Source organism: Carettochelys insculpta, chromosome 6 (assembly GCF_033958435.1).
Source record: "Carettochelys insculpta isolate YL-2023 chromosome 6, ASM3395843v1, whole genome shotgun sequence".
NCBI classification, from domain to species: Eukaryota; Metazoa; Chordata; order Testudines; family Carettochelyidae; genus Carettochelys; species Carettochelys insculpta.
In genome coordinates this window covers 118,264,719-118,288,427 of record NC_134142.1, presented here as the reverse complement: position 1 = coordinate 118,288,427, position 23,709 = coordinate 118,264,719, and the positions used below count along the sequence as shown (strand labels likewise).

The 23,709-nt window shown below is 50.2% G+C and overlaps 2 protein-coding genes across 3 annotated transcripts in view; one reads left to right on the top strand and one right to left on the bottom strand.

The window, feature by feature from the left end:
• The window catches only part of FTH1 (ferritin heavy chain 1), a 6,689-nt gene extending 4,636 nt beyond the window's left edge, over positions 1–2,053 (top strand). The window contains exon 4 of the mRNA XM_074998021.1: positions 1,725–2,053. Within this exon, the coding sequence (XP_074854122.1) occupies positions 1,725–1,889 (165 nt within the window). The 3' untranslated portion in view covers positions 1,890–2,053. The remainder of the gene's footprint in view (positions 1–1,724) is intronic.
• On the bottom strand, positions 1,813–23,709 carry LOC142014832 (bestrophin-1-like). 2 transcript variants are annotated; one of them, XM_074998009.1, is made up of 10 exons: positions 23,641–23,709; positions 18,223–18,382; positions 16,066–16,160; positions 15,666–15,899; positions 12,939–13,093; positions 12,239–12,316; positions 8,977–9,129; positions 8,250–8,330; positions 6,900–7,051; positions 1,813–5,479 (listed from the first exon to the last, which is right to left on the bottom strand). In XM_074998009.1, exons 2-10 carry the CDS (start codon positions 18,372–18,374, stop codon positions 4,264–4,266), a joined length of 2,316 nt encoding a protein of 771 aa, XP_074854110.1. In that variant the 5' UTR covers positions 18,375–18,382; positions 23,641–23,709; the 3' UTR covers positions 1,813–4,263. The 2 variants fall into 2 exon arrangements, with proteins under 2 accessions (XP_074854110.1, XP_074854109.1); XM_074998008.1 differs by lacking the exon at positions 23,641–23,709 and adding an exon at positions 22,522–22,748.

Genomic DNA, 23,709 nt, shown 5'->3' with positions numbered 1-23,709 from the left:
CTACAACATTACGAGCTGGGACTTTTCCAAAGCTGACCAAGGGATGGAATTCAGAGTTCTTTCCCTGCTTTGAAGGAGGGGAAGGTGGAAATGCAGTATCTTAGCCCCATTCCTTCATTTAGTCTAAGCACCTTATGAATACAGTTGATGAAACTGATGGGTAGTTGAATGGGCTGATAGAGCACTGTGGTGTGCATGTGGGTGGCATTGGATGGTCTTGAGGAAACAGTCTTGTTCAACTGTAGAGAACACTTAACATCTTCCTGGAAAGCTGACTGATGATGCTTAGGTTCCAGTGATAGGATGAAAAAGCTTGTTAAGCTTACCTCTTGGTAACCTCGTGACTTGCTGTGGAATCCTGAGTCTCAGATTAATATGAATTAAATAGCTGTCTAAGATGCCATGAAGCTTTAGCTCTTATGCATGGCAGATAAAAAGGTGGTTCTTTTTCCCCCCCCCCCCCCCCCCCCCCCACTGGAGACCTCCAGGTTCAGGAATGCTACAGTTTTATAGACTCCTCAAAGCTGGAAACTTGAATAGAACTTGTAGGCAAGTGGGCAGAGATTAGCAATGCAAGCAGATGCATGATGCAAGTCTTCTGAAATTGAATTTTAGAAAAGCAGGAGGAAGCAACAAGATCATGGGATTGAGTAAATGCTTCTAAATGTAGCTAGCCTTTTAAAATAAATGCAACTGAACAGTGTAAGTATTCAGAGTGTAAATAGTAGAGGTTTAGAAATTTAAATACAGGGGGGCTTCCATAGCTCAACATAATGAAAGGTGTAAGACCCAGACTGTAGCATAGTCTTGGAAGAAGGTGAAAGCTGCTTCAGAGTTGGTTATGATGTTCGAATAAAACATCCAGATGCCACATGTGAAACCTGTTTATCCAATAAACACCACAATGTTTACATGGGCTTAGCAGCTTTTGTGTACAGAGCTGTAATGTGGAGTACAGGGCATGATTTCTAAATTACACTATTGTGCATTAATTGATCTGTAGACTTCACTGATGTACAATCACTTGAAATTATGCAAATTAAAGCAAACTAGAGAACATTACAAAGATTACTGATTACAGTAGTGTGTACTGTAGTGGGAGTATATAATGTATACAGAGAGCTCCAAAACCACTGGAACATCAGACCACAATTCCCTGTACATTTGTGTGGCTGCTCAGGGCAGAATCTAGTGCCAACCAACTGATTAGTGGAATGCCAAACACAAACCTAGCTGTTATCTGGGGATGCACACTTAGACATGCTTTGGTGTACATTACTTATTCTGCACATGATGTTAAAGATTAGAGGGAACATTGCTTCAGACATACACAAAATACAACTTAATGAAATTGAGCTTCTGTTTTTCTGGGGTTTACGGCAGGGCACTGGAACATGTCTAGGTGTAGGTGATCTGGGGGGGTCTTCTGCTTAAAATCATTTGGGATGTTTCAACATCACTCTAGTAAATCGAAGGCTTTACTCCTTTGGATCATACTCTTGAATTGCAAGTCTCAATAAGGGAGTGGAAATACAGTTCTTCCCTTAGAACCAAGTGGTAGGAAATCAAATCCTCATGTTAAACTGACTGGTGTAGTGACATGTCCAGTTATGCTCTGGAAAGTTCCAAATTTAAGATCCATTTGATTCCCTCAAGGTAGAATTCACCAAACAGGAGTTTAATGAATAAATAGTAATGAGTTAATGTCTTCTCCCCTCTTTCAGTTGTGTGACTTCATTGAGACCCACTACCTGGATGAGCAGGTGAAGGCCATCAAACAACTTGGTGATCATGTGACCAATCTGCGCAAGATGGGGGCACCCAAATATGGGATGGCCGAGTACCTCTTTGACAAGCATACCCTGGGGGAAAGTGACAATGAGAACTAAAGCCTCAGCATAGGCCTCCCATGGGTTTCAGTAGGTCTCCTACTTTACTGCCCAGCAGTGCATGCATCTTCTGTTTATCTAGATAATGTCATTCTGTACCAAAAATCACACTTTCTTTGTGTTTGTAACACCTTACACCCAATAAAGTGACTCGTTTCAAGTTAGTTTCATTTGCCTTGCATTGCAATACATTAAACCCTCAATTTTTACAGACCCTGACTTAGCAGACTTCAGGAACATCCATTTCTCTCCCCAACCCTTGCTTCCAAAGGTGGCTGGGGTGGGGTGGTGTCTATAAAATCACTCTCTTCTCCCTCCCCCCCAAAAAAAAAAAAAAAAAAGAAATTACTGTTAGTGCAGACTGGAAAAGCTGCTTGCTGGAGCTGCCATGCATATGTGAGAACTCTGCCAACTCCTCCAGGCTGTGCAATGGCCCCTCCATCTGCATGTGGCAAAGCAGCTTCAGCTGTGCACAGTGAGTGACGGTTGGGGAAGAAGGGTGGGAGGAGCCTGGCAGGGGGTTGGTGGGCTGGTAAACCCTTGCATATAATGAACTTCTAGTAATAGTGGACAGCCTCTCCCCCTCCTTCCGTTAGTCTGTCATTTCAAGGGTTTGCTGTAATGGAGGAAATCCTATGTCTGGAAGCTTCATAGCACATCTTACCCTGGGATGATCCATATCAATATATTAGCTGGGTGACTGAGAGAGGCAGATCTTGCATTATTGACTGGGTCCTATGCTTGTGATCAACTCAAAGGAATACCTTCAGCTTAGAGTGAGTAGGAGGGGCAATGTCTACCACTGGGACATACTGTTGGGAGTACCGAACCCATGTGTACACATGCTCCTACATAGGAGGCTTAGCTAATATTGTTGGTACAATGGAGGTGCCTTAGACCTAAAGTCTACAGCGAGGGAAGCTGTGAAGGAGGCTATCAATAAAGAACAATCTCTGCTGCACATGTTCTCTCATTCTCCAGTGTTTGATATCTAGATACCATCCCCAGAAGCTGTTCTTTCAGGCACACATGAGGTAGCTTTTCAAGCCAGGTACTTCAGTCAACTGCTCACATGACAATATAAAAAGTGAGGATTAACTCTTCAGAAGGGGGTCTTCAGGCTGCCTCCAATGACCTTTCAGAGGGAAGGGAGCACCATGCTTCACTTTGTACAAAGGGCAAGCTAAGTGAAATCCTGAGTGTCTGTGTTACGTAGCATAGAGTGAAAAAAGGTAATTCAGAACACCATCAGTGAACAGTGAGTGCATCAGGGTTGTGGGTTCTGAAGCCTGCATACTGCAGTATAGCTCTTTACAGCTTTGACCTGTAAAGTTTATCAGGTTTACTGTAACTTGTAGTTCAAAATTATTCTCAGTGATACCAAATATTTATACAGCATGATTTGGTTTTTAGAGATTTCATTTCAGCTAGCAAAATGAGTGCAACAAAGGCAAGGTATGTGTAGGGCCTTTAAATGGCAAAGCTGCAGGAACTAGATTGAGTGAGGGGAGGTGTGGTCCATCTATGGCTTCTCTTAGAACTGCAATGGGCACCATGTTAGTCATCCCTAGCTTGTTATGTAGACTGATGTGGCTTGTTGAAACTGCAATGAGGAAGTAGAGCACCTGTGTGCTTGGGCTCAGCTTGTTTTCTCTCACTGTGACATAACAGGATGCTAAGGTGGTTTTCCATTCCAAATTATTTTTAAATCTTATCTGCCATAAACTACTTTTTTTAACATGAGCTAACAAAAATCATTAACACACTTAGATTAATGAGCTGGATGAAGGAGAAGAGGTGAAGTATTTTGGGAAGGAGAAATGGTTGGATTGTTGGAGGCTGTCCCTTAGTTATTCCAGTACTTTTCTCCTCTGGACATCTGTCAACCCTACCTGTCCCCAAACTTTGAATGTCTAATGTTTACATATATCTCCTGCACTTGTTATAGTCTCTTTTGTGACAAATATTAGTAAGGTTAGCTGGTGGTATGGTTTGACATTCCAGGTGTATTTAAGACACAGACTTCTGATATAATCTGTTTCTGCATCCAAGCTGCAAAAAGGCAAGTGTGCCATGTTACTTCATTCTCAGGCACTTGCAATTTATGAATGTTATAAGTTCTGTAAAATCATCTGTAGTTGAATAGTTTAACAGCATTGAGTTCATTGCAGTTAAATCTGTGGTGCTGTGAACATGTCCATGGTGTCATCCATCAGGTACTGTAACTCTCCACCCATTGTCAGTATGTGGTTGGGATGGTTGTGTTGTCTCTTTGCGGAAGCCTTGTACATGGTAAGCACCCAGGTTTGGTGTAAAGACACTGCAGTATCAGTGGGTAACACAGCAATCAGAAGGAACCAACTGGTCTCTTCATTTAACTATATCTATCCACCTTCCCTTCATCACGAACATTTTCGCTGGCTTCCATAATCACTTCCATCAGTCCCACGTACTCATCCTCTGCTAAGAAGATACCAGAGTCATTAGGTGAGGGACTATCTGCTCTCCTCTGTTCCTCAGAGTGGTGAGCATGAGCATTTCCAGTTCCTGTCTCTCTCCCAGTCGCAGAAGCCCCTGTGGAACCCTGGACTGGGGCACTAGATGCATTATCTGAGCAGGGACTGGGAACAGTGCCTAAATTCCCTTTGTGAGACCTCTCAAGCACAGGGGATGTCACTGGAGTGAAAGAAAAGAAAGGCCCACTGCTGCCAGGGGTTCTTGTACTGGGAGTATGAAAGTTGCTTGGATTATCTGAGTTTGGTGTGGCTGCTGGTGTCATGTTCTCCAAAGTTAGCAAGGGATGTTGGCGGCCTTTCAAACCCTTCAGGCTCTTGAAGCTGCCCTGTTTTTCGTGCTCTGGGGACTCTGTTACGAAGGGAATTTTGGGGCTTTCCAATCCTATTGATTGAGGTCCTGGAATGCTAACTGAGGCAACCTCATTTGTTTTCTTGTTCAAAGTGTTCTCTTCCGCTTTTACTGTCACCACCAGGGAGTCTGGGGCTTTGTCTTGGTCTCCTGGCCAAACGAAAGTCTGCTTTACTGCAGAACCAAGGGAGCTCTGGCTTTTTTCCACGTCGCTAATCCTGGAAGGGGACATGTTCATGATGTTGTCTCTCGCTGAAGCCGAACAGGCCATGATGCTGGAGAGAGCAGGGGGCTTCTTGCGTCCTTGGCGTCTGGAGGGGAAGATCATAGGGATGGAGCTGATGGGGGTCTGTGGAGCACTATAAAATCCAGGTCTTTCATAGAAAGGGGTTGAAACGAAGGCATCAAGCTCTCTCAGTTTTCTATCATCATTGTCCCATTGCTCCTGTGAGCTGGAGCCGGGGTTGGAGGAGTCTCCCCTTTGCTGATTGGTGCGGCAGGAGCTTACAGGTTTGCCCACATCCTGGTACAAGTAACGAGGGAAGGGGGACAAAGGATCATTCCTCAAGCGTGGCGGGTTCATCCGGGAGGGTGACCTAGAGAAACTAGGTGACTGGACCCCCAGCAGGCGTCCCAGGTGTCCCAGCAGTGGTGTCGAGTGGTTTGCCTCCTCATTCTCTTTAATTTGCTCCAGCGGCTGGAATTCCATCTCTTCCTTCTGCATGCTGGAGAGAGGCAAAACGGGCTTGTTATCTACAGTGACTGAATGCTGGAAGGAATTTTCCTTGAGTGTTGTTGGAAAGGACCTTGAGTGGACTTTTGTCTTCCACTACAACACACGGTAGAGATCTGTGAACCTCAAAGGGGAGGATTCCAGCACTGACAAACCTCAGCCCCTGATGTCTTCCTCTGTATTGCTACATAGTAAGCCCTTGAAATACATGGCTTCAAGTTGTGCGTAACTCATTTAACATGAGTTAAGCACAACTTGAAGCTGCTGTATGGCCCCTTCCATCAGCAGCATTGTGCCACTGGAGGAAGGCAAGGAGAAGCAGCCAAGGAGACTGACCAGCTCTGGTGGGCTGGTCAGTTTCCCAGTCCCACAAGCAGAGGGGAGCTGGGAACCAAGCGGCAGTCTGGTTCCCAGCTGCCCTGTGCTGGTGGAACTGGGAAACTGACCAGCCATGAGCTGGTTGGTTTCCTGGGTCCCATAAGCAGCTGGGAGATGGTTGCCTGCTCCCTGCCACTCTGGGAGCCAGGAAACTGACTAGCCCTGGTGGGATGCTCTGTTTCCCAGGTCCTGCAAGCCCAAGGGAGCCAGGAACCCAGGCTGCTGCCTGGTTCCTTCTCCCTCTCTACTTGCACGAAAATTTGAGTTATGTTGGGGTTTTCCAGTCATGGAACAATTGGACATCACAGCGCTCTCTGAGGAACACTATCTTTTTTACATCATCATACTAACTATGAGGAACATTACTAAAGGAAATGCGTAACTCAAGGGTTTACTGTATGGGGAGCAGTATCAGACACGCAGCTGTTGACAGTCATATTGGAGACAGGCAGAGGCATCACACAAGAGGATGCAAACACAATCATATTTTGACTAAAGCTAGGTCTAGATTTCAGGCTTCTGTCGGGAGACCTCCAGTCTCCCGACAGAAGTCTGCCACTTCAGGAGCCTTCTGCTGGCTTTCTGGTCTTCCTCATTCCGCGAGGAAAAAGGGCTGTGTTAGCAGAGTGAGTTTTTCTGAAATTTGGTCCTGTGGATGGGCCAAATGTGAGGAAAGCCTCTCTTGATGGAAGTGTCAGCAGGAGATACGCAAATGTGTTGTGCAATTTATGTATATTTTGCTGACAATTCTCGGTAATCTAGTACATTTCCTCAATCAAATTTCTCTGGGCTATGCAGCCACAATGTCTCACCATGATTTCACATGCAAAAGAGGATTTGTGAAACGCTGAACTCCAGAGGGTGGACATTTGTGGCAGGGGAAGAACCACTGCCCTCCTAGAAGAACATTTATAAAGTCCAGAGATAATTTGAAATGCTGTGACCCAGGTCTGAGGCATACACATGGCCTCCACTGGTAATTTTGTGTGGTAGGAAAGGGAATTGTTGCTCCTATGGCCTTTAGCTTCACTCACCTAATGTCAAAGGTAGAGCCAAGAAAGGATGTCCGCTTATACTCAGCAGTAGCCGCAGTATAGGGTGGCTGGGGATAGGATTCATTCCAGTATAGGTCCTTCTCCATGAGGGGCAGATCCTGATGCATATCGTCCACAGCTATCAGGGAGACCTGAAGAGAATGATGGGAATCCCTCATTTGGGGGGGGATGCTTTCATTCTGACTGGTGCATTTATACAAACATGCTCTTCCCCAGAGAGCTGGCAATTTGTGTAGGCCCAAAAGGAGAGAAGGAATGCAATAGGAAACCACCCAATGAACAGCTAGCTGGGGTCAGTACACAGATTGTAATGTATCCAGTGTTGTTTAAATTGGAACCAAGGGGAAGGTGAAGGAGGCTGAGAGCAGGAGAGTACACAGCGGTGTGCTTCAGGAGGGATTTGAAAATGTGGTTTGTTGGCTGAGCCCCAGGAGGAGGGAGATTTCTTCTAGGCACAAGAATCAGTGTAGAAAAAGCATGAGGACGTTGGTGAGAGAAGGGAGTGGTGGGCTTGGGAAGGGGCAGGAATGGCATAGCACAGCAGTTCCCAAAGTTTTTCCAGTCATGGAACAATTGGACATCACAGCGCTCTCTGAGGAACACTATCTTTTTTACATCATCATACTAACTATGAGGAACATCAGCTCATGGGAATAAGGGGACTTCGAAGTAAGCAGGGTCCTTTCGAAAAGGAGCCCCGTTGAGACGAGACGCGCGGCGGCGAGGTGCGTCAATTTCGAAGTGCTGCGGCTGCCCGCATGCTAATGAAGCACTGAATATGCATTTCAGCGCTTCATTAGTAAACTTCGAAATGGCCATTTGCGTGACCATTTCGAAATTTGGGGCTAGTGTAGACGTAGCCAGCATGAGCACAGGCCTCATGGATTGGCTAGAGAGGGACACAGCCCCTCCCACACACACACACCAGCCAACATGCAACCATAGCGGTTTATGCAAAAAGTCGCATGCTCCCTGGAAAGGTGTGAGCCAGTAGGGGCAGATCTTGTCCCGCAGTCTTTCATGTGGGCTGTTTTGTCAGCTACTGCAGGAATGAGGCGCTGGGCTGCTTTGTGCAGAAAGTCCTTTTTATCTCTCGTCTGCTTATGCCTTCCCCTTCCTCTGACCCCTTGGTCTCACACACAGCACTTGGCCCATCTCTAATGTATGCTGCCTGCAGTGCCACCATGGGTAATGGAGAAGAGGTGCCAAGTGAGTGCACCTCTGAAATGTCTTCTAGGGTTGGGAGACTATTTGTCTACTGAGTCCCAGAGTGCCCCACTACAGCTCTCATCACCGATGGCTGTGTGTGGGCTCAGGCCCCACCCTTACCTGCAGATTTCTGTCAATGAGCCAGTTGGTTTCAAAATCATCATCATCCTCTCCAAAGGGGTTGATGAGTTGTTCAGCCACCTGCACATTGAGAGCACATGGTTCAAATCCCACCCTAACAGAGTCACCTGTAAGGCCAGTGGGAGTCACAGTGACCCAGAAATAAGCCAGGGCAGCATGTCAACTACATTTCCTTTCCAGGTCAGTGGCAGAGGGGGGCTAACGGGAAGCTAAGCCACCACGTGGCTGCTGGGACAGTGAGTGCTAATGTATACCTCCACTGTTTACTGTTGCACTTTACTAGTCTTGCAGTTGAGATGGAGAAAGCCAGTACTCCCATCCGCCAGCCACCGCATCTCCTGGATTCAGCTGCAGAGCAATTCTCTGCAGGGCCAGTGAAGCTCTCTGCCTCTAAACACATCCGCATGGGCCCAGGTGGTCTGAACCTCGGCTTAGAAGGTGATTCCAGATCTCCTGCAAGGTGCTGCATTCAAATAGAGGGAAGACCTTGGAAGCACCCTCAGCCTCTGCTGACCTAGAGAGAGAAAGCTAAGCACTGGGACTGGAATGTGGGCCTGGTGCATGGCAGAGCCGGGATCACTCAGACAGTGGAACTTCCCCCAGGGCGATCTTAGAATCTCCTGCTGGCGTCTGGAGTCCATTCCAGGCATCCCAGGTTGGGGAAGGAGGGCTCCCAGTGGGTCAGGCCTTGTTTCCTTGGACTCACCTTTAACCAGCCAGCATAGAAGAAGAACTGCAGGAGCGTGAAGACGGGCACAAACAGATCCAACTCATGGCCAGGATACCCCTGTGCTGGGTCCAAGAACTGCCGGCCGATGAGACAGGCCAGAAAGAAGCTGTACACAGCCACTGTGACCACCTGGGGATGGGCAGGGGGGTGCAGTAAGAAACAGCTCTCAGTTCCGAGCTTGCTTTTCTTGCCATCCTTCTGCAGATGCCCCTCCACCCTCCCCAGACCACTGGAAACTGATGAGGTGCTGTTCCCTCTGTGGCTTTTCAAAGACTTTTAAAAAGGCAAAGCCAGGGGCTTCTCTGAGTGGGCACTGCTCTAATCCACCCCCTTGCTCTTTAGCAGGACCGTGTCTTTCTGCTGTAGCCATCTTTAAGTGAACCTGTCCCTCCCACACAATTATCTGGCACTTTGCATTTCAAGTCAGTGCTTGTCTCTCAGTGACTATATAACTCTGGGGAAAAGCGTGGAACTGGGATGGTTTTTGGAGTGGAGAGTGCTGTGCTGCACCCTTCCTTCCACCATCCACCCCTCAGAATTGGGGCCAGCCCCAGGACTCTGTGTGAGGAGCCCATGTCCAAGACCTAGCAGCCAGGGGAGTCCCAGCCCTGGAGCCTCCAACACTGTGCTGGCAGCTTGTTGGTTCCCTGGAGCCAAGAGGGACGTGGGGCTGGGGTGCCAAGCAGAATCTGGGATCAGCAGTGGCACCCTCCAGGCAGCAGCGGGCCTGGCAGCCAGCACCCAGGCAGCAGACATGCAAGTCAGTGGCTAGGACCTAGACAACAAGGGCATGGGTCTAGGATGCCCCAAACCTGGAGGTTCTGCAGTGTCTCCTGCACCTGTACACCCCATGGCTATGAGGGTAAAACTAGACCCAGGGCCAGCAACAAAACCACACCTTCCAGCAGCAAAGCACAGGTCTTTAGAGACATTCAGCAGCAATGCGCCCAGTACCCCATGGCTACGTCTACACTAGTGAGTTTTGTTGACAAAACACACGGCACATCCACATGACAAATGCGTTTGTCGATGGAACTCAGCACTTTCACCAACAGCCTTCTGCCCCTCCTCCATGCAGCACAGTGCATTTCTAGACAGAACCTGCCAACAAAAAAGCTGTGTGGACGCTGCAGGGAGCCTTCTGTCGACAGACAGGGCTTCTGGGTCACTGGACAGCCCTGTCTGCTATACTTCTGGTTGGCTGTTCTGTCGAGAGAGCAGCCGGTCAGTGCGGCAGTTCTTTGTTGACAGAGTGGATCGACCGAGCCATCCGCTTTTGTGTGTGGCTCCAATCCTTCAACAGCAGTTTTGCCAGAAGTTCTCTTCCAATGGTAGCTTCTATTGGCAGATCGCTGTAGTGTAGACACAGCCCTTGAAGGCTGGTGAGGAAATTAGGCACCAATTGCTTGACCTGATGGCAGCTGTACAGCAAGTCAGCAGCAGAGCTGGGAAGCACAATCTGTTCTCCCTCCCTTGCCCCTGGAAAATTCCCCCGAGTGCCCAGTGCTGGGGTGACAAAACACGGCCTTGTGGGGTGAGTCATGCCAGTTCCACCTGCAGGTGCAGAGAGACCAGCAGCTGGGTTGCAACGTGCTTGCCGGACCAATGGGTCTCTTTGCCTACTGGTTCTCAACTGAAAGAAACGAAGAGCAGGCCAAATGCTGGAGTTGGCTACAATTCCCAGCAGGGTCATGGGGAGGCACCTGCAACGTTGCCAACCCTAAAACATTTAAAATTCATGAATCAGGCTGCAGAAAATCATGGGACTGATTTAAAACTCCTGAGTTTGTTGGCTTTTTAACTCACTTTTTCCTTTGCCTTGTGGTTTCTCCACCTGCGGGTTGCACCTGGGGGACATTTTCAAGCTTTTCACCGCAGCCATCAGGGCTGGAAATGCACTTTCTGTATTTTAATGAATACTGATTGAAGCATGTGACCTCCTGAGGGCAGAAGCCGGGACTTTCAGAACAGCACCAAACAGTGGTCTGAACAAACCCCCTGGAAAGCACCCGAGGGACACACAGGGATGTGTGGCTCACAGTGTGTGAGGAGAGGACTCTGGGGCCAGATAGATCAGACAGAACTCCCACAGCATGTGACTGGCAGCAGAGAGAAACTGTTTTCTTTCCATTCTCAAGGCTGAGGAGCCTGCAGAGAGACTCTTCCTCAAGTGCTCAGCCTCCCACCTCAGCTGGCTGCTCTTGCTTGGCATTCTGGGTCTGAAGCTGGGCTAATTAACCTGTGACCCTGTGCCTTCGTTAGCTCCTCCCGGACACGGCTTCAGCTGTGGAGGTCCCTGTTGTTCATGGACAGTTAGTCACCCCGAAGAGCTGAGCACCGCAGAGCTGAAACCGGTAGTGCAGGGCATGTGTACAGCGTGTGCACCGAAGGGCGTGAGCAGAGGTGGTATAGCACTGTGCCATGCACACCAGGAAAGCATCCGATGGCCACGCATAGTTTCATAGCTCCTGTCAAACACTACTGTGACTAGCTGTGGCCTTGACATTCTTGCGCCTTTGATCCTGGTTTGCAGGAGACTCAGCTTTGCACCCGGCTCTAAATAAATCCCACAGTAACCTTTGCAGCCATCTGGAACAGGAGTTGTTCCTCTTTCACAGCAGACCACATTAATGGGAGTGATCATTACCTAAGCAGCTGCATTGTAGCAGACAAAGAGGGGGCTGGCGCCAAGCTGGGGTAGGAGCCAGAGAGCTATCGAACAGTTAAAGAGCTTTGTGCCTGACCGATAAACAACGTTCTCTGCACACACACAGTGCAGACAGTATCTCCCACTCCGGCCTGTGCTGCGTCCCCAGGGCCGGCACAGCTGAGTCCTGGGGCTCAGGTTCCAGCAGTGTGGAGTGAGGGGAAGCTTATGTGTTTCCAGGCTGAGGCACAGGCGCTGGGGGTGGCTGGAGATCGAGTGAGTGGGGATGCATGGGGGCCCTCCATGGGTTTGTTGTGCGGTTCTGAGGAATGAGGATGTGCCTGCCCGGCCTCAGTGCCTGTGTGCTGGGGCACGTTTGCTACCCAGCGGGGAAGGGTGTGTCTGTAGGGTGTGAACTGGGGTTCCATGTGTGCACATGGGGTGTATCTGGGGATTCATTGGGGGGTGCATATAGAGGCCATGTGTATTAGAGAGCTGAGGCCATTTCCAGCACACAGTTTCTCTGAAGGCAGCAAACCTCTTTGCAGAGGCCCTGGTGGGGAGGGGCTGCAGAGGGCCTCCTGCACTCACCTGCGTGTAGACCAGTGGGATGCTGATCCAGTCGTACCCATACAGCCGACCACACTGGCTACGCAAGGTGTTTAGTTCCTGGAGTGGGGAACAAGAGATTAAAAGGAATGGCCCCTCCCCGGAAAAGCTACCTCAGGCTGTCACCCCTTTGAACTGCCCTGCCAAGGGGACCGTCACACTCGGCAGGCCTGGGAATTCACTCTCTGTAGTCAGTCACTCCTGGGCTTTGCCCATTCTGAAATACTGAGCTGCTGGTCCTGCCCACCACCTGTTGGATCTCAGGCTTGCCCCACAGGGAGCCTTTTTCAAGTGGAGTCGAAGGGGATTCAGGGCCTGATTCTCCTCTCACACGGGTGCAAACAGAGTCAACCCTCTGGAGTCACTGGCCCCATCGGGCAGCTTGAGAGAAGAACCACGGTCCTTGTCTCGTGTCCTGGGCCATCTCGCACAATTGCTGGGCTAGCGACCCCCAGGGTGTCCTGCACTATCGTCTCATTTGCTCCCCTCTAATGAATGATCGATTTGAGCAGATCTGTTTCCCATTGCAGTTTACAGTGTTGCACAAGACATGTGATGGGGCTGTCCCTAGCGCTCCCCCAGCACTTCCTGCTCCCTGGACTGATGACCAGTAGGAGGTCCCCAAGAGAAGAGCAGGGCTGGTTCCTTCTCCATGAGCCCTCCGGCTGTGGCTACAACTCACATTCAGGATGCCCTGGAGCAGCACGCTGTCCCGGATCCTGCCCTCATTCCGCGCCTTCACAGCCAGGTTTGAGAACCACACGAAGGGGATCCAGAACTTGTTGTGGGGAGAGTTCAGGCTCTCAAACTTCTTGTGCTCTTCTGGGGTCATGAGGCCTAGATGGACAAAAGGCAACTGGGGAGGAAGACAAGAGAGAGGTCCCAGCCTCTCCTTTCTAGGCTTTCATCGGCATGAAAAATCCCACGGATGCCTGTGAGAGGGATGCTGGGGGACCCATCAGGAGACTCCCATGGAGTTGGGGAAGTTGTGCCACTCCTGGGCTGGTGGCCCAGTCTCTTGTGGCAACTCATGTGCCTGTCTCTCCTTGCCTCTGGTCCCACAAACCATCAGGCCACCCAGCTGAGGGAGCAGTTCAAGGTGCAGAGCCCTACTTAAGGCCTTGGAGCCTAACAGACATTCTGATTGCCTTTCATGGAGTATTGGCAATGCAACTCTGAGCTCTTCACCGCCAGGCCCCCTCCCTCCGGCTGTGTGCCACAATTTCTACTCTACGGGTCACGGTTGCACATCCTGGGTGGAAAATTAGAGATGGGCTTGGTCCTGCTGCTGCATCCCTTGTGCCTCTCACCCAACTGCTCCTCACACCTACGTTGCACTCAATGGCCCAGACCCCTGGGCCTGAGCAAACTGATCAGAGCAGGACCAGATGGAGCAGGGAGAGAGCGCTAAGCCTTTGGCTAAGCCTGTCCAGGCATCAGTAGTGTAAGCAGCTCTAAGTCATGCTGAATAATCTGCACAGTACACCTGATAAGAATTAGTATAGTTCCTTTTGGTAAATAGGAGGAATTGCAGATGGGGAAACAGGCACGGCACAGCTGTGATGTGCTCAAAGTCAGATGGTCAATATGAGAGCTAAAGCAAGCAAATTGCTGGCTTCCAACCCACTGCTCGGAACAAACCCCAGAGCAGATGCTGTTGGATCTAGATCAGTGGGTCTCAAACTGTGGGTTGGGATCCCACAGTTGGCCATGCCCCTGTTTTAATGGGATCACTGAGGCTGGTGTTAGACTTGGTGGACCCAGGGCCAAAGACTGAGCCCCACAACCTGGGGCCGAAGCCTGAGTTCATTAGCCCTGGATGGTGGGTCTCAGGTTCCAGGCCCTGGCCTGGGGTGGTGGGCTGTGGGTGAACAGGCTTCACCTTTTGTCATCAGAAGAGGGGGTCATGGTGCAATGAAATTTGCAACCCTCTGGTCTGGATCAATATCACCCAAATGGCCTTTAAAGTCATGACGTACGATGACATCACTGCTGAGCTCTCTGGGGTTACCTGCATTTACTGGCTGTCAGACTTCTCTGTGCTATGAATTGTCCCGTATGGGAGGGAAACCTGACGTTCGAGGTGCTGATTTGTCTGACTAACAGAGCCAAATCATATTGAACCAAACCAGAGAAAACAAAGTGAGAAAGTGGAGTTGAATGAAAAGCAGTGACCCTCAACGCCACCAGGGGGCGCCCCAACCCCAGAAACCGGTGCAGAACCTGCATGACAACTTTGTGTGTGTTTCACCTGCTTCAGTCTTTTAATGTGCACTTCCTCCATCCCCCTCCAGTATATAAATTGTCAGTAGCCAGCACCCTCCTGAGCATGCTTTACCATGCATGATCATGCACAGCAATTACGGATCGTGGCAAAATCCAGCCCACTGCAGGAGGCCCACAACCACTGAGACTCCTGTGGCAGGCGCAAGCTGTGCAGAAGATGCAGCTGGTCGTTTGCAGGGGCTGTGGGGCATGTCAGCGCAGCTCATGCATAAACCGCAATAAGAAAGGGAGGCCCGAGACCTGAGAGTTTGGCCACTGACTTCAGTGAGAGCAAGAGCCCTGTTCTGCACAGGGACCCCACAGTGACAAACCACAGCCCGGAGCTTCAGCTCTTTGGAGAGCCCCTCAAAGCTGTGGTCACAGGAACAGACTCACAAGAGCACAGCCCCAAGCCTGCAGTAGCCAGAGGGTGTGTCTGTGCATATATGTGTGTGTTTGCAATGGAGGAACAATTAATTGGGGTCAGCAATTAGCTTTCTGTTGCACTACTTTTAGGGATGCCATATTTGACCTTTCAAAAGAGAGGACGCCCCAGGGGGAGTGTATCTGTATCAATATCTACCAACTCACGTTGTATGAATATACTATATATTATATAGCACATTAATACAATGTGAGTTGGTAGATACTGATACAGATACACTCCCTCACAGGGGTGTCCTCTTTTCTATATAGTAACCCTACTATTTTGAAGCTCAGGCAACATGACTTGCTAGGCCTGGGTCCTTCTCAAAGATGCATTGTCTCCTTGGTAGCAGTAACAAGGGGGCTAATGATACAGGGCCAAATCTGAGCAATTCCTGGATGTTCTGGCTGTCCTCAATCCCCCAGAAACCCCAGTGGAAAGGTCTCAGCACCTCCAGCAGTCACTTAGCACCTTACAAGATTGTGCCCATAATACTCTTTGCCTGGCCCTTGAACTTTGTGTTTGGGACAGATAGATTAATTTGGAATTCCCGGATTGTCCCCCTAGCCCTGGTCTCCTGAGCCATGTGGATTCCAGTGGGTATCTGTGTATCATGAGGTTGTTCCCACCCATGCTCATATCAGCCAGTCCTCCCAGGACCGTAGCAGCCTTTGGCTCAGGTGCAGTAGCCGAGCTGAGGATGGCGAGGGCGCCTACCTGCCCTCACGATGTGCTCCATGCTGGGGAAGCGCTTGTAGACAGCGGTGCTGACGGAACGGAGGATCAGCACGCTGCAGAGGTTGCTGTAGCGCATCAGAGTGCGCCGGAGGAGGCGCCCGTACTCGTCCTGCCCATCCACATTGCTGGAGACCAGATTCATGATGCGGTCGGGCCACGGGATGCTCTCATACTGACCCCACCAGCGAGAGACCACTAGGGCCACATAGAAACCTAGGGTGGAATTGGACAAATGAGCCATCTGGGTAGCTGTCCGACACAGCAGGGTCTGAGGGGGAGGAGTGGCTAGCTATCTCCCCAGAGCATCCCAATGGGCTGCAGCGCAGTGTCTGAATAGGAAGGGGAAAGGCCATCCTATTCCCCGCCCCACATGCCTTACCCAGCACAAAGGACACAGGGATCAGCTCAGCATAGTTGTTACAATACAGAGCCAGCTTCTCGAACATCAGCCTTTGGCTTGCATTCAGGATCAGCCTGAAAAGGAAGCACAGTGGCACAGTCTCACTGTCTGCCACCCAGGAGACTTCACCCTGCCCTGGACGGGGGTCCATGAACAAAGCCAATGACAGTCCTATGCTCTGGGGTCCATGGGAATCCCTTTGCTTCTTAATGCAGGAGACATGTCCAAGGGAGCTCCCGGGGACACGCCACATAAATCATCTTGCCCTCTCTTCTAGGAGATATCTGAGCTAAGGAGAATGACCCATGGCCAAGGCAGGAGATACTGCCTGGCCTGCAAGGAGGCAAACTCACAGCCAAACCAAGGCTGCTCGCTTAGGTGCTGCAGTGAGTGAGCCAGTGCTCAGGCATACAGGAGCATCCTATCACCAGGCAGGGCCTGTGTCAGATCACCCCACACGCCTGTCGTAACCAGAGGGACTGAGACCTCATCTGGGGTGAGTGAAGTCTCTGCTCTACAGCCTCAGCTGAGAGCTAGCTGGCCTTTAGCTCACGTGGTAGAGTGCAGGGCTTTAGACTCTATACTCCTCACAGGTTCTATCCCTGGTACCGGCAACCCAGGTCTGTCAGCGTTACATACCCATAGTTCCACAACCCCAGCAGAGCTGTGGAACAGGCTGAGCAACAGCATTACCTGCCAGGAGTTTCCAGCTATCACACCAGACTCCAGAGCTTGAGTCCAGGCCCACATTTGCCTTGTGCCTAGCTGTGATCCCATGCTGCAGCCCCTAGGCCTGACACCTGCTGTCCTCTTCACTGGGCCATACCAGCCAGCCCAGGAGCGCCATGGTGGCCAATAGAGAAATGTTGTACAGTGCCAGAAAGGAAGCACTGAGCTGGGTTTGGAGTTTAAAACCAGTGTAACCTCTATCCTGATGCCCATCAGTCAGTCTTGAATAGTCACAAACTGGGAAGGAGCCACTGCTGCCATTATGCAGAGCTGCTTTCCTGCCTCAGCCTCACTCAGCCACATACACCTTAGCCCAGTAGCCCCAGTCACTCTGGTTGCTCCATGAGAGACGCCAGAGGAAGTGCCATGCTGTTCCCACACAAGGATCTCTTCCCAAAAGTGCCCTGCAGGAGGTTATCCCCTCTGTGTCTACAACCTAAGTCCAGAGACACCATCCTTGAGGGGGTGAGGGCTGTTCTCTGTGAGCGCGCAGCCAGCTGAGCTGGTGTTTTTTTAACCACAAACTGCAGTCTCCTGGGAGGATGGGCATCCATCAGGAAGGAGCATCACTGAAGGCGTCTTCGATGGAGATCGCAGAAGTCCCGTGTTCCCTGGTTTTCTGAGGCTTCTGAGACTTCTGCAGCTGCTGGTGCAGCTGGACACAGGGCTGTCTGAAAAGCTGAGGCAACCTTGGGCCAGCCACACTGGCTGCTGTGTGGGTGGCCCCAGGCAACTGGACCTGGGTGCTGCCCTGAAGCAGTGATCCAGGAGCAACAGTGATGCTCCTGTCTGCCTCTCCTAAGCAGCTGTGGTGGGAACCGTGGGCCATGCCCCTGCCTTGGAGCAGCAGTGGTGGAACCCTAGGCCACAACCTCCCCTCCCCACCTGAAGCAACAAGGGGGGGAGCCCACTTCCCAGAGCATCTGCAGTGCGCTGGAGCCCCTCCCCCTGAGATCCTAATATTTAGTCAGGGTGTTCATAGCACAGATCATGGAGAGGTGAATTTGTGCGTATTGCCCATGAAATTTCCTGTGACTAAATCGTAGCCTTGTTTATCAGCTATAACTTACTTTCCTTCCAAGGAGAAATCATGCTTCTTCTAAGGAGGAGGGTCACCCGGCCTATGTGTATCTCCTAGTTACCAAGGAGAGACTCGACTCCCATTGAGAAGGACAAGCTTTCAGGTAGTATCCTCTTCTGGAGCAGTGGGGAAGGGGCTTCCCTCTCTACACCTCTCGCTGGATCCAGGGAGCAGGTCTTGGGAACCAGAAACTCCATGGTACACCGTCACTGACAGAACTCCTTGCCCAGTGCCGTTGTCCCCATCCCCACTCTGCCCGATCACCCATGGTCACAGTGGGCAGAATGTCTGGCCCTCTTAGGGCTTGGCTGAAAGCGGAAACTTACCTATAAGTGATGCTGATGCCAAAGTAGAAAGTGATGAAGATGAAGAACTCACAGTAGAGGAGTTTGTAGATACTCCCTTTCCATCGGAGCAGAAGCCGTGAGAAGGTGCCCAGGTGGGCATCAGCTACTCGATTTGTGTATGTCACCGTCATCACAGAGCCTGTGAGAAAGAAAACACGGCAATGATTTAGAATTTCATGGCCTGGTCACGGGCAATGCACACAAATGCACGAACTCACCTCTACATGATCTTCTGCAGCCATCAGAAAAACCTGCTAAGGGGCGAAAAGGGGCAGGCCTGGAGCATTATGGCAGGGAGACATGGGACTGAGCTAGCCAGGGATTGCTATTCAGTGTAGGGACACGTATAGAAACAGTGCCAGTATGAGTCCATCCCAGCTGTGCATAGAAACTCCCATTTGTCTCTCCCTGGGGCACACCAAAATCCATCTCAGGGAGGCAGAGAAATCTAATCCAGAGAATAACATTGATGCCCATGGCTCAAAAGCAAACAGTCCAGTCCAGCAGGAAGCAGTGAGGCCAGCCTACACATGCTGGAGGGAGGTGAGCCGGTTAAATTTCCTACCAGTGAAGTTGAAGCTGAGCCTCGACTCTTTAAAGGACAGCTCTCCACTTTCCCCCATTTACCCTTAACTACGTGTTTACACCATGCCCATCATCCCAGGAGCCGTGTGTCTCTGGCACGTGTGGGTTTGCTGTCTCAGGAGAGATGAATCTTGTGAAAACACACCATGTTTTTCATATTTTTTTCTAAGGAATCTTCAAAGGACCCATTAGTGAAAGCCTGGGTCAGACGGGTCTTGTATAACAGATCTGTCTCTACCAACCTAACCCACTGCCTTCTACAGCAGAGCAAATTTTGCTGCAAGCCAAAGCCTGGCCATATCCCAGGCCAAGCAGCGGGCAATGGTGCCATGGGGGAAGCTGAAGGTGTGTCCAGATCTCTTTGGAAGGAACGCTCAGACCTTTTTTTCTGACAAATTCTTACACTTGTAACTGGGTCAGTTACCTGGACAGCCAACCTGCTGCAGGGAGCGAGGGAAGGATTTGCCATTTCCTTCCTCCCTTCCAAGACAACACACTATGAATGCCATTTTGTGTTAGGATTGGTAGCTAGCTATTGCCACTTCCAGCCATTGAGCTATCTTGAGGGCTCAGGGACGGAAGGGGATGCTGTTATTTCAGTGCTTTCAGGTGATGCTGGACTTACAGCCCTGGACTGACAGCATGGCCAATGGCAGTGCTAGCTGCCCCACCCCAAACACCCCTGTCCTGACTTGTAGGGCCCCAAAGTCTTCTTGGTCTCTCTTCAGACATAGCTGCCAAGGGGCAGAGCTGGGCTAGCTGTGATGGTAGCTTTTGACCTGTTCCCTGAGTTCTGGGCTGGGAGCACTAACTCCCATCACTTAGACCTCAAAACAGCCACTTGGTATCAATATTCAGTCATTACCTGACCTAGGCTAAGTGTATACTGTGTCCTAGCAGCAAAAGTCCCTCTGTCCATTACCAGTTCCTTGAGCTCTGTAGTCCCCATTGGATGTGTGGCAGAACCAGCTTAATGTATCTGCAGGCAGGAATGAGAGAGAAAGGGTCACACCTGCTGCTCCGGAAGAGACGGGCGCACAGGCCTTGAGCATGAGCCACTGGTAGCTGCGGTTGGAACGGAAAAGCTCTGAGCAGATGCCAGGGAATCGGTGTTTGGCCCCCGGGGCTATTTGTACAGGGGGAAAAGGAGAAGACAGGTAAAGGGAAGAAGAAAGAAGGGGCAGAGGGGAGTGAGAAAGGTAGATCAGAGAGAGAGCCTGGGGAAGAGGGAGAGAGGTAAAGGTGGGATCAGGAGACAGAACAATGGAAGAGAAAGTTTGGTGGCAAAAGTGAGGGTGGGGCAGCTTGTTAAGAAATGTTTTAAATCAGGCTTAGGCACGTAGCCAGGCCTACGCAGCGATCGTTTAAACAGCTCTGAGGACAGCAAAGCTTTCTGACCCTCAGAAGTGCGCTGCCCCCACAAACAAAAGCTGCAGCTTGAATTAGAGCTCTTTGATGAGGGCACATGGTGGAGGGGTGTGGGTGGGTGGCAGTAAAAAGTCACCCACTATGCTTGTCCCTCTGGCTCCACTCACATCACCTTTGGAGAGTCTTCCTCCAGTGTGACCTCCCCAGGGAGAAAAACGCAAAGGCTAGGAGGCCAGGGAAAGCTTCCGGTAGTTGAATTCTCCTCATAATGCGCTGAAGAGGCTGGGGGAGTTGGACCTCTTCCTTTGAAGGATTACCCTTCCTTCGAGTTACGTCAATGCTTGCAGTTGCTCAACCTCACGGTTTGCAGCTTTCCGGTGTTTATTTTAAGTGTTTCTGCTGAAGGAGGTTCAAGATGAAGACATCTCTGGTGTATGTTCCAAAGCTGAGAAGAATCGGCCCCTTGTTGGCAGCTTCAACATAATGCCTAGGGTCTTTAGTCCATTCGCTTCAAAGGGCCCTGGGTCAGGCCCTAGAAATGCTGCCCAGGGCTGCTGCTCAAACGATGTTCACCAGCATTAAGTACAGTATGGAAAGACTTCAGCGGGCTTTGCATCAGGTCACTGGGGATTTAAGGACCAATGAGACCAATGATCAACCAGTGAGAAAAGTGTGATCCCTGCATGTCTAGGCTGTGAAGGGCAGCACAGCAGCATCTGTCTGTTTATTTGGAAGAAGGTGTATGAACCCCCCCCGCAACACGTTTGTGCCCTGACGCGCACTGAGCATAGGAGACAGGGCCTCATGCAGGAACATGCCTCGAAAATGCACTGAGCATAGGAGATGGCACCTCATGCAATAACATGCCCCATCGCCCCATGGAGAGGGTGGATAATAGACTACAGGTTGAACCTCTCAAGTCCAGAACCCTTGGGATCTGACCGGTATCGAATGAGAGAATTTGCTGGACCACAGGAGGTCAGTATTGTCTACCACCATTACCAACATTCCCACAGCTTACTGGGCCCTGAGAAGAGATTTAGGGGTAAATTACAGCTAAATAACATCACGGAGCACTGAGAGCCAGGACTGGTGGTTGTAAAGCAACTTCACAGGACTGCAGGTAACTTAGCCACACCCCATGATAAGGGGTCGTCTGGCTAATTAAAATCATGCTGGACCACGGACTTTGCTGGACCAGAGGATGCAGGACTAGAGAGGCACAATGTGTACATCCAGGTTGTGAAGGAAAGTGACTCCAACAGCACAATGGACAGAGGAGTGAATAGTTCACAGCAAATAATTAATTTAATTAGCATCAGTTCTTTTTTCTGACCACAAATTGCTTAGGAGCTGCTTACAATGTTCTAGCGTTCATTTGCTACGCCAGGTATTCACTGCCCCCTTACCTAGGAGTGGTCTCATCTCATAAGGACTAAATGATCGTCCAAATGCAAGCAGCATTGGTTAGTTGTACAGGACATAGATCCCGTAAGATGTAGTTTTGGATCCCTCTTTGGATGAGCCTAACTCCTAGAATCAGGTTTGTGAGCTCAAATTTTGCTTCCCACAAATGTTTTCTAATAGTTGCTTAAACTGGTTGCTCTGTTTTGCAGCCATCCTGGCTAGGAAGGGGGTTCCCAGAATAGTTCTGGGAAACTTACACCTGCAGAGTGATTTCTTCTGCACCTTCAAATAAAGGCGACTGGACAACTTTCTGCAGGATTTGCCCAGCACTAGCTAGTGCCAGCACCTTCCCCCAAGGCTGCTGGGTGGACGGGTCTGTCCTGGATTTGAAAGACAGCATAGCATCCCCTGAGCTCATGCGTGCCCAGGGTAGGACTATACCAATTCAAGCAGCACCTCTTCAACCGTCAATTAAATCATAATATCATGTTGAGGGAGGAAATGTGTTCAGGATACAAAATCAGCCACTGCAGTAGCACAGTGTCTGTTAGTGGCATTGTGATGCTTAGTGACTAGGTTTCTAGCACAACCCTGAGTGATGATAATAGTAATTAATAAGAGTTACAGCACCATAAAACTGAGGTAAGGAAAAATTATCAATTCTGGCCTCTACTGGACAGACTAATTCAACTTACGCAGTTAGAGACGTGATTCTTTTTTCACATTCATGAATATTTATTAGCCATGTCTTCAGCTGCTAACTTTTGTCAGCTTGTGAATATCTCACCCCAAATGAGGTTCAGTGTGTGCGCGCGCACGCGCACACACATACACACACATGAATGCACAAACACACATACCCCCTTGAAGTGCCTGCCCCATTAATGCTCCCACACTGCAGATGCTCTTGAAACCAACCTTTCTCCTGAGAAGTAGACCAAGAACGCTGGGGGTCTGCGTTGGTGACCATCTCAAAAACCAACTCGAAGACCCTCCATCCCAAAAAAGGCAGTGTGGTTACTCCTCCTGAAGACGCTACTGCTTTGCCAGTCTATTTTGTGTTGCAGTCCCTGGGACAGTTAGCTGAGTCAGCCCACACTATTATACCAGAAATTTGCACAGCTGGGACTTTTGCCCACCAAATAGATAACGCCTCCTGGAATGCCCATTATACGGGTACATTTTCAGATCTGCTTCAAGGACTGAGAAGGCGAGTTGCAATGTTAACCACTCTCTAACTGCCAACATATTGGCTGTACACTTACACACTTACAGAGCTATTTTGGGGGCCTAGCACAAGAGCTGGCTGCGTTGAGTGGCTTGCAGACACTCCCTTCATGTCTCAAAGCACCCCGGGAGACTCTTCCTTACATAATTCAAATGCAGAATCAATTTTTACCAAACATGGAAAACTTAAGCTCTTCTCTATGTAAATAATGGCTTTTTCCCACCTCCGTCTAATTCCTTTGCTGCAAGCCCAGGGGACGGACCATTTCCCACGTTTTTTCCTTTCACACAGTCACTCGTAGGGTTAGGGTAGCTTCCCTGCCCTCCTGCCCACAGGAGTGGGAATATTGCAGCACGGAACTGGATGGGGAGCTTTCTGTCAAGGGAAGAGGGGGCCGAAGGGCCAGATGAGTGTTGGGACCTATTGGCATCTGGCACAGACAAGCAGAAAGAAAGAAAAACACTTGCATATCAGGTATGCTGAGTCTGCACAGCCAGAGTCCCACCTGCCCTGCATTCTGTCAGCGTGAGGGCTGTTCTCCCAGCCGGTGCCTGGCTTCCCACTGAAGGGTTCTGGTCGTGCCATTTGGCGTGGCTTTCACCTCCAGAAATGGATGGAGATTTACCAGCTCTCATAGCCCTCCCACAGACAAACAGACAGACCCTGTCAATTGGCTATAGCAGACAGACGGGCACTAATATACCCTGGTGATGTGCACCGTGTAATACTACAGGTAGCTCCATCAAGCAGGGAGGCCCTGAGGGAATGTTTCCACCCTGTGACAAAGCCCCTAGGATGCAGGTACTCACCAACACAGGCATCCAGACAGCGCCGGAGACTTGGGAAGTTTGGTTCTGCATGTGTCTTTGCTGGGTCCT